A 13,672-nucleotide genomic window follows, 5' to 3' on the forward strand; every position below is an offset into this window, starting at 1 on the left:
GCACAGACAAAACTAGCAAGCTGGGAAACTTCATGGGCAACCATCCCTGGGGGCTTGGTATAAGTGTGTGATATACTGATGACTCCTAGGACTGGAAGGGACCTCGAGAGGTCCTCTAGTCCAGTCCCCTGCACTCATGGCAGGACTATGTTATCTAGGACTATCATCATTAATTAAGACGCTAATGAGCGATGCTATAAATAAGGGAGGGCAATGAGCCGAGTGGCTCTCCGTGCGATGGGTTAGTAGTGCAGGGCTCGGTCCATGCTTCTCCCCATAGGGAGCCATGTGGAGCCAGCAGCGCACGAGAAGCACCGTCGCCGAGCAAGGGGTGCACGCGCCGGAAGCAGCCTCGTTCTGGCGGGGTGCTTACGTCATTGTGAAAGCCCCCTATCGGCTGGGCTTGAGCCTCCCTTCCCCCTCTGTTTCCGGCGGAAGTCTAGGCCCTTTCCTTTTCCGGGTACGGGTGCCCAGGCGGCGGAAAGAGGCAGGCAGGACGGAGCGGCGGCGGTGGCGGTAGTGGTGGGGGTGGCTGGCGCGTGTAATGGCGGAGCTGGCGCAGGGGCAGAGCGCGGCTCCAGTGGGGATTAAACCCGAGGGCTTCGCCGACGCTTTGCACCGGGTCCGCCAGGTAACGGAGCCCGGGCGCAGGAGGAGGCCTCGGAGCCGCTGCTAGGCCTCGGGGCGGGAGAGGGAGCGGGGCGGCCCGGCCAGGTGGCTAGTGGGGCAGAGGGGGGGAGCGGCCTGCGTGTGGGGCGCAGGGGCCTGGGCCTCCTTCTGGGGAAGGGCCCGGGGGGCTGGAGCGAGGCCTGCGAGGGGGGAGCGGGGATGGCATGGGCGGGCGCCCTAGGCGCACCCTGCATGGGCGGGGAGCGTTGGGGTAGAGCTTGTGGGGAGCTGGGGAGTCTAGGCCCGTGGCTCTCTCAGGCCTTGTTCACCACCTGCCCAGCTTGCTCTCTGGAAAATAACGCCCGGCCCTTGTGTCTGTGCAGCGCCTTTCATCACCCAGGAGACCAGAGTGCTTCTGAAAACAGCTCCCCTCTGTAGGAATTAGGGAGTGTTGGGTGCGAGGGGGGAAATAGACCCCTAAGGGGGTTATGTGGATGCAAGGTTGAAGGAGGTCAGACAGCTGGAGGTGCAGGTTCTGGGGGCTTTTGGGAGAGATTGTTACTTTGCAGTTCGGTGGTTGGGCTTATGACACAGAAAGTGGCTATTTTGTAAAGAAATACTATTTTACAACATTTTCCTTGGCAAAATTACTAGAAATAAGCATTCACCCGTTGTTGTTTTTTAAAGATACTTAAGACAAGTCACTTTAAACTATAATATAGGGGAAATACTGTATTTATAATTAGGGGTTAGTGTCCATCCCAGAAGAGGTGGGAAAGCGTAATTTCTGTGATTCTAAAACAAAAATATTCAAAGATTGGTGGAGAGGGTTTCAAATCCAAACAACTTTTTTGCGTAAAATCTAGGGTGTCTGAGAAATTATGGTGCTCCTTAGCAAGTTTATGAAAAGTGATTTCAGAGACAAGCGGCCACTGCCTCGTGGGTTTTGCTAGTTGTGCAAAATTCATTGCTGTGTATTCATCATCTTTCTCATTCCATATTTATCGCAGGTGTTAAATGCAACTTGTTCATTGTGGTTATTTACATCCCAACAGGACATAACATGGCTAACTACTAGAAGCAAGTCTTGAAGATTCTGTATTGTCTCACTGTCACTTTCCAGTATTGCTGGGGTGGTGGGGGAAAAGATCTCCCTGTTGCCCAGCTCCTGGAGAAATAAGTTGGATCATAAAACCTTTCGAGCTATTGTTCTAATGAAATGAAAGGGCTCACCACTTTGTACAACTCAGTCATAAACCAATATGGTAGCGAATATTGATTTTTTTTATCTAGTCTCCAGAGAATTGTGCAAAGACACTGGCTGTTCAAAGTAGCACATCATCTGCTTTTTTCAGAAAGACAAAAATTATCTGCGACTTACTGCTTTTCAGCTGTTGATCCAAAGCATCACATCTTAGTCATGTTACAATATGCAATAGGTAGCTCTCATCTGCAGTGACCCAGACAAGGCTGCAAATCAGATTTTTCAGTGGCTACTACAGCTGTGTCGACTTGACTGTACGCTGATGTCTGAGTCTTCCTGTTAGCATCAGATTGTTAACCTTTAGAGGCTGTTGTATTGGGAAATATCGTAGACGTATGTCATAATCTGGACCTCTTACTGAAGGCCTCCAGCTGCAAAAATTCATTTTGAGTATTTGAGAGTGTTTTCTGCCTGTTCTTAAGTAATAGATGGACTTTATCTTGGACAGCCCGCTCAGGTAGAAGAAAAGTTTCCATTATTTGCTGATCATTTGTGCCTTTTTGAAAGGAAACTGAGTACTGCATTGGAAACATACTGAACTCATATTGAAATGCACCATTCACTGGATCAATAACAAGTTAAATGTAAAGGGGGAATTTCTGTGACTGTATTGACCCTTGTATATTAGTGAAAGTTGATTGCTTATCTATCCTGTATGGCTGCTCTGTCAGATTTGTGGGTTATGGTAGGATTGTTCCACACGCTCGTACCCAGAGAAAATGGAGCATTAAACTACATTCATTGTAAATTGGCTTTTCTTTACCTTTTATAGGGGAATGAATAAATTGGTATCCCTAGGCCCAGAATGTACTGAGTTACTCTAGTCTAAGCTTTTAAAGTCTTCAAAGCCATCTGCTTCAAATGAAGTGTCCTAGAAACAGTATGCTTTACAGGCCTTTATCAATGAAAATAAATTTCTCTGATAAATGTGGGCTCCCCCAAGTTTTGGTAGTTGAGTCATTGATCTGCTATTCTGTAAGATGATTGTATGCTGTCTGGCTTGACAGCTTTGTTCAGTATGGTTTGGGGGAGGGAGGAGAGTTGTTCATTTTAGGCAAAACAATAGATCCTAAGATCAAGTTCACTATCTTAATAGCTGTGAAGGGAATTTAGTAATTGAGTACAAGTAGTTTGGCTCGTGCCCAGGTGTGATGTGACTAAATCCTTGTCACTGAGGTCTCAGTGACCAATATGAAATAAGGTGGTCTTGGTTCACTTCCTAGTGGGCAATTGTGTGCCTCACAAATCCAACTTTCACAGTTCGCACCTCTGGCATTCTTGTTGAACGGGATATAGAGACAGATTCTGCTGTCTTGTCCCTAAAGATGGTGACTAAGATTTTGGTTGAAAATAAGAAAGTTTGCACAGTACTTGTCCATGCCATACTTCTTCTGTAGGCAGATGTCATTGAGGGGAGAGCGGCTTTCAGCAATATGGTACCTTTTTATGAGCTGTGTTCACTTAAAATCATGCAAACCCTAAAGCTGCTACAGGTTATTGATGTAAATGCCCCTCTTGTGGTTTTGAATCAATTTTGAGCTAAAGCTGCATATATGACTGTTAATCTAAATGTGCTGGAGGTCCACTTTCACTTCTCATATGGGTATTGTAAATCTGGGTCGAACCATCAGTATTGGGAGGGTAACTAAATATTCAGGCCAGTAGACCTACAGGATGATCAGCCACAGTAACTGCATGCTTAGACATTGTGAAATGAGCTAGCAACCACAGAAGTCTGTAGGACCTTTCAAAGAAATGAGTTATGTCTTTATTGGATTGTCCTAGGTGAACCCTCTTTTTTTTTTTTTTTTAATCGTAATAGTGTCAAAGCTTTGAGACACATGTTTCTCTCCCCACCTCCCCTTCCATAGGGAATCTGATTAGTGTATTAGCAGACTGACATATATGCAGTAGCCAGCCTACATAGGGAGGCTGCTGATATTGTAATTTGGAATTGTATTGCTTTTGTGTGTTAGAACATTTGTATTACTCCTTTAAGTAATATAACTTGTATTAACAAATTGATTCATTCCCTTCCCCTCCTTAACAGTCTCACCTTGTGATAAATCATTCTTGTTTGTATGGTGCTAGTCCCCTCTCCACATACAGGGGGGAGGGATAGCTCAGTCGTTTGAGCATTGGCCTTCTAAACCCAGGGTTGTGAGTTCAATCCTTGAGGGGGACACTTAAGGATCTGGAGCAAAATCAGTACTTGGTCCTGCTAGTGAAGGCAGGGGGCTGGACTCAATGACCTTTCAAGGTCCCTTCCAGTTCTAGGAGATAGGATATCTCCATTAATTAATTTATTTATTTATATTTATACACACGGCACTTTTGCTGTGAAGTGATTTGCATTGTAAGATTTCATCATAAGAATCTAAATTTGAGAAATTAGCCAGATACTTACTAGCCAGAGGTTTACATTAACTATCTAGAGGAAGACACAAAAGATAATGTTGGCCACCCCATCGTTGATGTGATGGGTAATGGGCTGGTAAGCCCGTGTCCTGCCAACCTTAGGTGCTGCGATTTTTATCATGGTCCCATCAGGGCCCTGTGTGTAAACTCCATCTTTCATATCAGGTTCTACCCTGTAGGTCTCCTTTTTTATTTAAAAAAAAAAAAAGGGGGGGGAGAAACACTCCAACCACTCCTTTGGAAGCGAGATACTTATCTGCCTCTTTGTCCCTTTTCTGGACTCCTAGGGGTGGGGAAGGGGAAGGAAGGTGTCAGCTATTTTACATCTCCCTTTCTCCTCCTCCCCCCTTCACTCCCTCCCCTTAGCTTCTCTCTTGGATTCTCTTTGAATAAATTAATAGCTGGTCTTTGCTGCTGCAGCTAGTTTTCCCAATTAGGCAAAACAAAATTTATATGGTTCTGGACATTTTCACCACTCCTCACAGGGTTCTGGATAGCAGTTGAGAAACTGAAGCAAATCACATTACCTTCAGTATTCTGCTTGACAAACATGAGCAGCAGCGGAGGCACTGGAGCTGTTTGAAGACTCAGGGCGCTAATACTTCACTGACCTGTATTGTGTTAACATCTGAAAGATTATCTTTTTGTATCCATAAACTAGAAACTTAGACTAAATTCTGTAGAAGTTGATGGTTTAGGTCCTACCACACTTGCCGTTGAAACTTTCATCTTCTGCACATGAATGGATTTTAAATCCTTAAACACTATTGTAAAAGAAGAATGCACCAGAGGTATAAATGGACAGAAGTCTAAAAGGTACCAGGTCATATGCCTCCCTAACTACTAGGAATACTTCAATTTAAAAAAATAACTTCATTTTGTATCTTCATTGTAAATAGTAAAGCACGTACAACTATCACTTTTTTCCATGACTGTACCTCTGCAAATGTGTAGCTCAGGTTTTGAATGGCCAGCCAAATCCCAAAAGTGTGACAATCACAGAAATAATTTCTGCTTTAGTGATGTTTCTACAACACACTTTAGAATTAAACTGAAAAAAGGCTTTTATATAGGGGGAATGGAGAATGACGTCTAGAGGGGTAAACGCAGTAGCTAGCACTACATTACTCAAGGTCACCCAGTCAGATAAGGGCTAGGGCTGCATGCTTTTGTTAATTTCCTAGCTTCAGCATGCTTCATTTATCTTCCTGCAGAACCTGTAGTAATAAACGAGGCTCCTTTTGTAACTTAAACAAGAGAAATTATTACATAATGTAACTGCTGCTTCTATTCTAAATGTTTGCCAACTTTACTTTGTAGTTTCTGATTTTTTTTTTCTCCTGTGGTAATGAATTGGTCAGTGGTCCCTGTATAATCCAACAGCGTTTTTTTAAAATATATCTTTAACATTTTCATAAGCCTTGACCAGCTTGAAATAATTGTGCATTGTGAAAATGCTGACTTTGAATTTTAGTCTACTTTCTGGGGGCCAAATTCTGCCCTAATTGTATATTTTTTACTCTTAGCAGGGTGGTTGGGAAACAGCACAGGTGTAGCCAAGGGCAGGATTTGGACCAAATGAACTATTTAAAGTATAAATTCAGTTGTGGAAATTGGGGGTGGGGGGGTGAGAATTGAACAAAATAACTGTTAAAATGGGAGACTATTTTCAATGAACCTGTTAAAACATATCAGTAACGTGTCACAGTATGTTAGGGCTGGCAGACCCAGTCTATTGCAGATCTGTGGATTATAAATTACTACATAGGGGCTGTTAGTAGATTCCAAAAACTTATGTTAATCTTTATTTTTCAGTATTGAAGTGGTATTTGAAATGTAGATAGCTTTAATAAAGCAACCAAGCGAGGGATAGCAGATGGGAGGAGGGCCAGAAACATGTCATGGTGTGGAATATGACAAGTTACATAAGAAGGCAACCGAGACACTGCACATGTGTGGGGAGGTGGACAGTACATATTAATGACCCCTAAATTGTATTTACATGAAGCCAGTGGTTTTGGGTGACACACATAAACCATGCCTGAGTTGTTTGGTTTCAGTCTCTCTAATTGCTGCATTATGTGGTGCTGCATTATTCCATATATTAAAAAAAAAAAAACCTAGACCGGCCCTAAGACTGACCACCCCTTCCTCTTCAGTGAAAGAGGGTTCTTTTGTTCTAGAAAAGATTCAACGTGGGTTTCAGCTGCCTGTGTTAATTTCCAGGTGTGCATGCAAGTGCACCCCATTGAGATTACGAAAATACAATAGGAAAAAGAGGGAAATCAAGAACTTCTTTTGGAACTTGCATTCTTGATACTATTAATATTTTTTTTTAAAGGGCGGGGGCGGACTAAAGACAATCGAAGGCCATTTTCATTCACTATCAGTAGTACAAATGATGTATGTGTGGTATTTTTTTGTTTGTTTAGAGCGAACTGAAAAGCAGTGTCTTAGTGTAATAGAAATCCATGTTACAAAGAGCTTTCTACTTTACTAACTGCAGATCCTGAATTTTGGACGACCAAGCTTTTTTTCTGCAGCCGTTGGTAGTGTCAGCAACTTGAACCCTTGTAGATATGTCAGTTGTTGCAAGGAAAGCTACATTTTAGAAACACCTTTGGTTATATTTTTCCATCTCTCTTCCCTTCATTATGAAGAACATCTGTGCAAAAAGATATTTTAAATTTGTTCCTGTTGCTTATTCTCTACTGAAATCCCGATTAGTAATATTCTGATATCAGAACTGATTGTATGGAAATAATTGATTGTTTCTGCTACTTATTCTCCTTCTGAACTAAATCCTCCATCAAACTCCTAATACAGAGCCTGTTGAAATATTTTTTCATGGAAAAGAATGAGGGGAACAATATAGAATACGATACTTCTCTGAACATTCGTCAGGTTTTGCATAAAGCATCATTTCATGTACTTTATGCTGCTCTTATTAACAAAAATCCCTTTTTAAAAAACTAGGGTAGTGTCTTGGTGTCCCTATGTTTTATTTGAGTTACTTGTCTGGCCCCATTGCTATGGTATCTGCACACCTCATAGTCTTTAATGTAGTTATCCTTGTAACACCCCTGTGATTTAAGAAGTGCTACTATTCCCATTTTACAGACGAGGAAATGAGGCACAGAGAGACAAGTGACTGACTTGACATCATACAGGAAGTCTGTTGCAGAGCACGGAATTGGGCTGCCGAGTCCCAGGCTAGCACCCTAACTACTGGACCATCCTCTATTAATAACATCTGATATTTAAATAAATGTCTATGACATCGTACAGGAAACAAAGCTGGGCAAAGGAGAACTTATTGAAATAGAAATAACTGGTTTTGCTTACTTCTGATAACTGGCAAAGTAAATTGCATTTTTTTCCCATCTTTGCACCATGAAAGCCCTGATTTTAGTGGCTAAAAAAGACAAAATAGTAACAGGAGAAAGTGGTCTAGTGGACAGCAAGGACCAAAGAATTCAGTTGCTAGGCTGACATTTCATGTATGCTAATTTAAAAAAAAAATCTGCTTCAACAGATTGCTGCTAAAATTGGAGATATTCCTCACTTGAATAATACCGCGCCACTGGTGGACCCCTCTGTCTATGGTTATGGAGTACAAAAAAGGCCCCTGGATGATGGAGGTAAGCTGGCTATTTTTTGACAATAGGTATTTCAGAGATAGCATTCAGGAATGTTATTTGTGGACATGGATCAGTTTTGCATTTGTAATAGAAATAGCCGAGATTAGTTAGTGGATAATTTTGTGTGTAGAGATTATACATAAGAATTCCTGTGCTGTTTAGTCTTGCTCAGATAGTACGACACTCATATTTTCAGCTGACAAAATGATACACTCTACTAGGAATATTATCAACTTACTAGTTTTTAGAGAGATGTCGCTAAGTCATAGAATTATTTAATATTTGTATTGTAAATGAGGCACCATTGTGTTGGGGACTATGTACACATAACAAAAAGACAGTTCCTGCCTGAAATTGCTTATAGTCTACAAATAAAACAGTAAACGACAGGTAGGTGATAGCACGTGGTAGCCATGAGATGATTATAACAAGTGTAATGAGCACCAGTCACAGCACGACAGCTGATTATGTATGCATCTCAGCACAAGTTTTAAAGAGAGACTTTAAGAGAGGAAACTGATGGGGATCATAGAATATCAGGGTTGAAAGGGACCTAGGGAGGTCATCTAGTCCAACCCCCTGCTCAAAGCAGGAACGCCCTGCTCAAAGCAATTTCTTCCTAATTCCTAGTGGGAAGATTATTCCATATTTATCCATTACAGTATTTCTTAACCCTTTCTCTGATGCATCTGGTGGTGGCCATGGTTTGAGTCAAAATACTAGACTAGATAGACCACCTTGTCTGATCCCTATATTTTATTAATATTCCATTATTTGAAATATCCTTGTGAATCACTAAAAATGTTTTCCTGGCTGGTAGTTTGACTTTTGTTAATTTTTCCTGTGTTTCTGATGCTACAGAAGTCAAAATGGATGCATGTGTCCATATGAATCTGTCATCAGTTGTGCACTGCTCTTGGAACAGTGTGTTTTATTACCTGCTGCTTTACAGCACCAAAAAGCTCTCACTTCTTTGTTGCGGCGGTTGTATCAAAGGGGCTGTGGTCTCCTTTTCCTCATCAGATTAGAATACTACTACTTATGGTTCCGGTTTTTATTGCCAGGTGATTCTTTTCTGCAAATATTCTGTTCAGACTTTGAAATTTTGCATATAACCATAACTTTCTCTCTTTAAATGTAGATTAACTTTTAGTCACTGGATTTTTTTTTTTGTGATTGGGGTAATGCTCTAATGTGGGGGCAACACCAGAGCAGCACTGGGGAGGGATTCAGGCAGGCCAACAAGGTCTCGGCTTAGGGTTTCACCTGTGGAAGGAAAAATCCCTCTCATCTCTATTAATTCTTAATTGCCTTGGGAAATGGAGGTGGCAGGGTGCTGATAAGATAGGTGGACTGTCTCTTCCTTCTGAGGAATCATTCTGGGGCATGGGAGAGAAGTTCCTGGCCTGCTGTTGTCTCAGCTGTCAGAAAATTTCCCTTAACCCACTCCTTCCTCCATATCAGCCATGTGTGTCCAAAAGGAGAGCTGCCACTTGCTTCCTATTCAGTTCAGTGGGATATTTCCTCTTGTGCGTGCATACACACACATATATATGGTTGTTGGAGGAAGGAGTGTGTTCCTGTGAGACCAGCCCCCTTCCATCTGAACTAAAGCATCATTTTTTCAGTGCTTCCAATGCCCTGCTATGAGAGCGAAAAGCCTGTTCTAATTCTCCATATCCTGGTCTTCTGTATGGCAAAACTGTGTTACCAGCTTAACGAGTGAACTGTTCAAACCTGATGCTCTTTCGAAACCAAAATGAGCCTCTTCAGAGTGTTACTAGTTGCCTTACTAGACTAACCAAAACTTTGTGTTTGACTAGACCATAAGTGCTTAGGACATTCATTTTGATCCAGTTAGAGCTGTAATAGCACCTCTTTCCTTTCCAGTGGTTCTGTGCTTCATTTCCTCTGAAATTCAACAAAAACAAATGTATGATTATGGGCATACATCTCTAATGAGGGTGTTTCTGGAGTTTTCCTCCATTCCAGAATTATGCTCACTACAGTACTCAGTGATAGGGCCTAACACTTCTTCCAGTGAGAGTTGAAAAATATTTTATTGACTGCAGTGAACGTAAGAACAGCCATACTGGATCAGACTAATGGTCCATCTAGCCCAATATCTTGCCTTCCGACAGTGGCCACTTCCAGATGCTTGAGAGGGAATGAATAGATGCAGTGATCCATCCCATGTTGTCCAGTCTCAACTTCTGGCAGTCAGAGGCTTAGGGATATATGGTTATGAAATTGCATTCCTGACCATCTTGGCTAATAGCCATTAATGGACCTATTCACCACGAATTTATATATTTCTTTTTTGAACCCAGTTATACTTTTGGCCTTCAAGACATCACTTTTGGCGCTGTGATAAGTAGTACTTTCTTATGTTTGGTTCTACTGTTATGTGAAGGGGTAAATAACACTTCCCTATTCACTTTCTCCATAGCAGTCACAATTTTATAGACCTATATCATATTGCCCCTTAGTCTTTTCTAAGATGAGCAATCCCAGTTTTTTTAATCTGTCCTCATATGGAAGCTGTTCCATACTCCTAATCATTTTTGTTGCCCTTCTCTGCACCTTTTCCAATTCTAATCTTTTTAGAGATGGGCAACCAGAACTGCATGCAGAATTCAAGGTGTGGCATACCATGGATTTATATAGTGGCATTGTGATATTTTCTGTCTTATTTATCCATTTCCTAATGGATCCTAATATTCTATTAGTTTTTTGATTGCCACTTCACATTAAGCAGATGGTTTTCAGAGAACTATCCAAGAACTCTTTCTGGACTTGTAACAACTAATTTAGAACCCATCATTTTGTATGTATGTTTGGGTTTATTTTTCCAATATGCATTGCTTTGTACTTCTCAGCATTGAATTTCATCTGCCATTTTTGTTGTCCAGTCATCCGGTTTTGTGAGAACCCTTTAACTTCTTGCTCTCAGTTTGGACTTAACTATCTTGAATAATTCTGAATTGTGCAAATTTTGCCACCTCACTGTTCACCCTCTTTTCCAGCTCACTTATGAATATGTTGAGCAGCACAGGTCTCAGTACAGATCCTTGGGGGACCACGCTATTTACCTCTCTCCATTGTGAAAACTGACAGTTTATTCCTACCCTTTGTTTCCTATCTCTTATCCAGTTACTGCTGCATGAGAGGACTTTCCCTCTTATCCCATGACTACTTACTTTGCTTAAGAGGCTTTGGTGTGGGACCTTGTCAAAGGCATTCTGAAAGTTCAAGTACACTATATAAACTGGATCACCCGTGTCCATATACTTGTTGACCACCTCAGATAATTCTAATAGATTGTCAGGCATGATTTCCCTTTGCAAAAGTTATGTTGACTCTTCCCCAACATATTGTGGTTATGTATATGTCTGATAATTTTGTTCTTTACTAAAGTTTCAACCAATTTCTCTGGTTCTGAAGTTACACTTACCTGCTCGTAGCTGCTAGGATTGCCTCTGGAGCCTTATTTATTAAAAAAAAAAAAAAAAGCATTAGGTATCCTTTTAGTCATCTGATACAGAGGCTGATTTTAAGCAATAGGTTACATACCACAGTTAGTAGTTCTGCAGTTTCATATTTGAGTTCCTTCAGAACTTTTGGGTGAATACCCTTTGGTCCTGGTGACTTATTGTTTAATTTATCCACGTGTTTCAAAACCACCTCAATCTGGGACAGTTCCTTAGATTTGTCCTCTACAAAGAATGGCTCAAGTGTGGGAATCTCGCTCCCATCCTCTATAGTGAAGACAATGCAGAAAATTCATTTAGCTTCTCTACAACAACCTTGTCTTCCTTGCATTTAGCGTCTCTGAAGTGGAAATGGCAATGAATAGTCAAGCTTATTACATTTAAGTGTGAGGGATGATTGTTTTCACATAAGCTTTTTTATACAAACTTGACTTTAATCTTCTTACCCTTAAGTAAATATCAGTCGTATAGTAGTAATAAATTCTGCATGTTTACTTGCTTCACTAATCTGCCAAAATAAGATTGTGGCATGTATTTATGCCCTTAGAATGAAGAAATTAACAGACCAGTTGCATTGGGGAGGGGAAAAGAGAAGAATGAATCCCTCTCTACCATGGGGCACACACTTTATCAGTCTCTGGACTGGAAATTCCTGCATGTTGCACAATCACCTAGTCTGTATTTGGCAAGTAAGAAATTTCCCTCTGGCACTTTTTTGCCATGCCTTTTATTAAAGTATCCTACCTTTGATTTTAACTTGTTGTTGCATGCATTGTTAAATAACAAGATATTATGCAAAACTGAGCTCAGTTATGTCAGGTTCCAATGAAATATTTTTAATTCACATGTAACTAGACCGAAACTGATAGTCACTTCAATAATTATGAAGGAGGAACAGTTCCCCAACAACATGGCGATGTCTGCTTAAGTAAGGATATTTCTGATAGGCTTTTGAAAACAAATTCCAGGCTTGTAGAAAAGCCTGGAGCCTGTCTGTAATTCAAGTAAAATAATACTTGCCACTGAACATCTAAGCTTAGCAGTAATCGAATGCTTTATAATGGTAGATAGGGAGGCTGGCTGTTCCATTTCCAGCATCTGGTGATGGTCTCAGCTGAAGCAAATTTTCATTAGTGGTGGGTGCTTCAGAAGTGGGAAAGATGTTGGCCTCTTGTGAGTGTAGGAAGTAAAGCCTCAGATATTCCTCCCTCACTTCTTAAGATCCCAGTAGACCTGATTATGATGGAGATAGGATCCATTAAAGTGCTCCATTTTAGAAAGAAAGCAAACCAGATAGCAGTTGGGTAGGAGTGAGGGAGCTTTTCATTAGAACATGTTATCCCGATACCAAAAACTAATGAAAGAGCATATTGAAAAATTGCCTGACTTGTTTAAGTGTGCAAAGTATTGCACATTAGATGGAATAATTTTAACTACTCGTACATCTGACTCGGTTCTAAATCAGCTGTAACAACTGAGGAAAAGCTGGGCATCCTTATGGACCGCTCAGTGAAGACCTCCACTTAGTGTGCAGCAATGGTCAAAAAAGAAAACTGTTAGGCTGTCTAAGGAGTGGGATGGAGAATAATAGTAAACATTATCCTATTCTATAAACCAATAATATGGCCACCCCGGAATACTGTGCTCATATAATGAACCCAGAGAATTAATTGCCAAAAAATATAGTCACTGCCAAAGGCTTATCAGACTTCAGTTAAGGTTTAAGTATTATGTGGATAGCAAGAACATCCAGCATTAGTAAAGCTTAAAGGAAAAACGTCAGGTATACCTCCTCACTTCAGGACAGAGGCTGATCTCTCACTACTGAGGGGTAGAAAGAAACTTTTCATGGGGCAGGTTGTTCAATAACTGCCTATTACATTATTACGTATTTGTATAATTGTAGCACCTAGGAGCCCCAGCCATGGACCAAGACTCCATTGTGTTTGGTGCTGTACAAATACAGAACAAAGACAGTCCCTACCCGAAAGAGCCTATAGTCTAAATATAGAACAAGAGACGACAGAGGGATACAGACAGGGGAGTACAATGAGCCAATACAGGTACAATAGGCAGTGGGCTCCGCACACAAGCAGCCTAACCATTGCCAAGATTTTGTTGGGGTTGTTGGACCTCCTTTCAGCATCTTGAAGTGGCTGCTGTCAGTCTAGATACTGGACTAGATTTGGTCCAGTATGGCAGTTCTTGCCTTTATTAAAATCTAAATCAGAATTGAAAAGTGCAAAATG

At 41.2% G+C, this 13,672-nt stretch overlaps 1 protein-coding gene across 12 annotated transcripts in view; it reads left to right on the forward strand.

Annotated features, from left to right (window-relative positions):
* Positions 1-493: 493 nt before the first annotated feature.
* The window catches only part of FUBP3 (far upstream element binding protein 3), a 56,830-nt gene continuing 43,651 nt past the window's right edge, over positions 494-13,672 (forward strand). For 9 of the 12 annotated variants that reach the window (XM_034793532.1, XM_034793541.1, XM_034793540.1 and 6 more), the window contains exons 1-2: positions 494-631; positions 7,827-7,932. In XM_034793532.1, coding sequence (XP_034649423.1) covers positions 545-631; positions 7,827-7,932 — 193 coding nt within the window. In that variant the 5' untranslated portion in view covers positions 494-544. Of the gene's footprint in view, positions 632-7,826; positions 7,933-11,970; positions 12,113-13,672 lie in introns of those variants that run through there. The other 3 variants (XM_034793535.1, XM_034793536.1, XM_034793539.1) reach the window with 1 other exon arrangement.

This window comes from Trachemys scripta, chromosome 17, assembly GCF_013100865.1.
Source record: "Trachemys scripta elegans isolate TJP31775 chromosome 17, CAS_Tse_1.0, whole genome shotgun sequence".
Classification (NCBI taxonomy): domain Eukaryota; kingdom Metazoa; phylum Chordata; order Testudines; family Emydidae; genus Trachemys; species Trachemys scripta.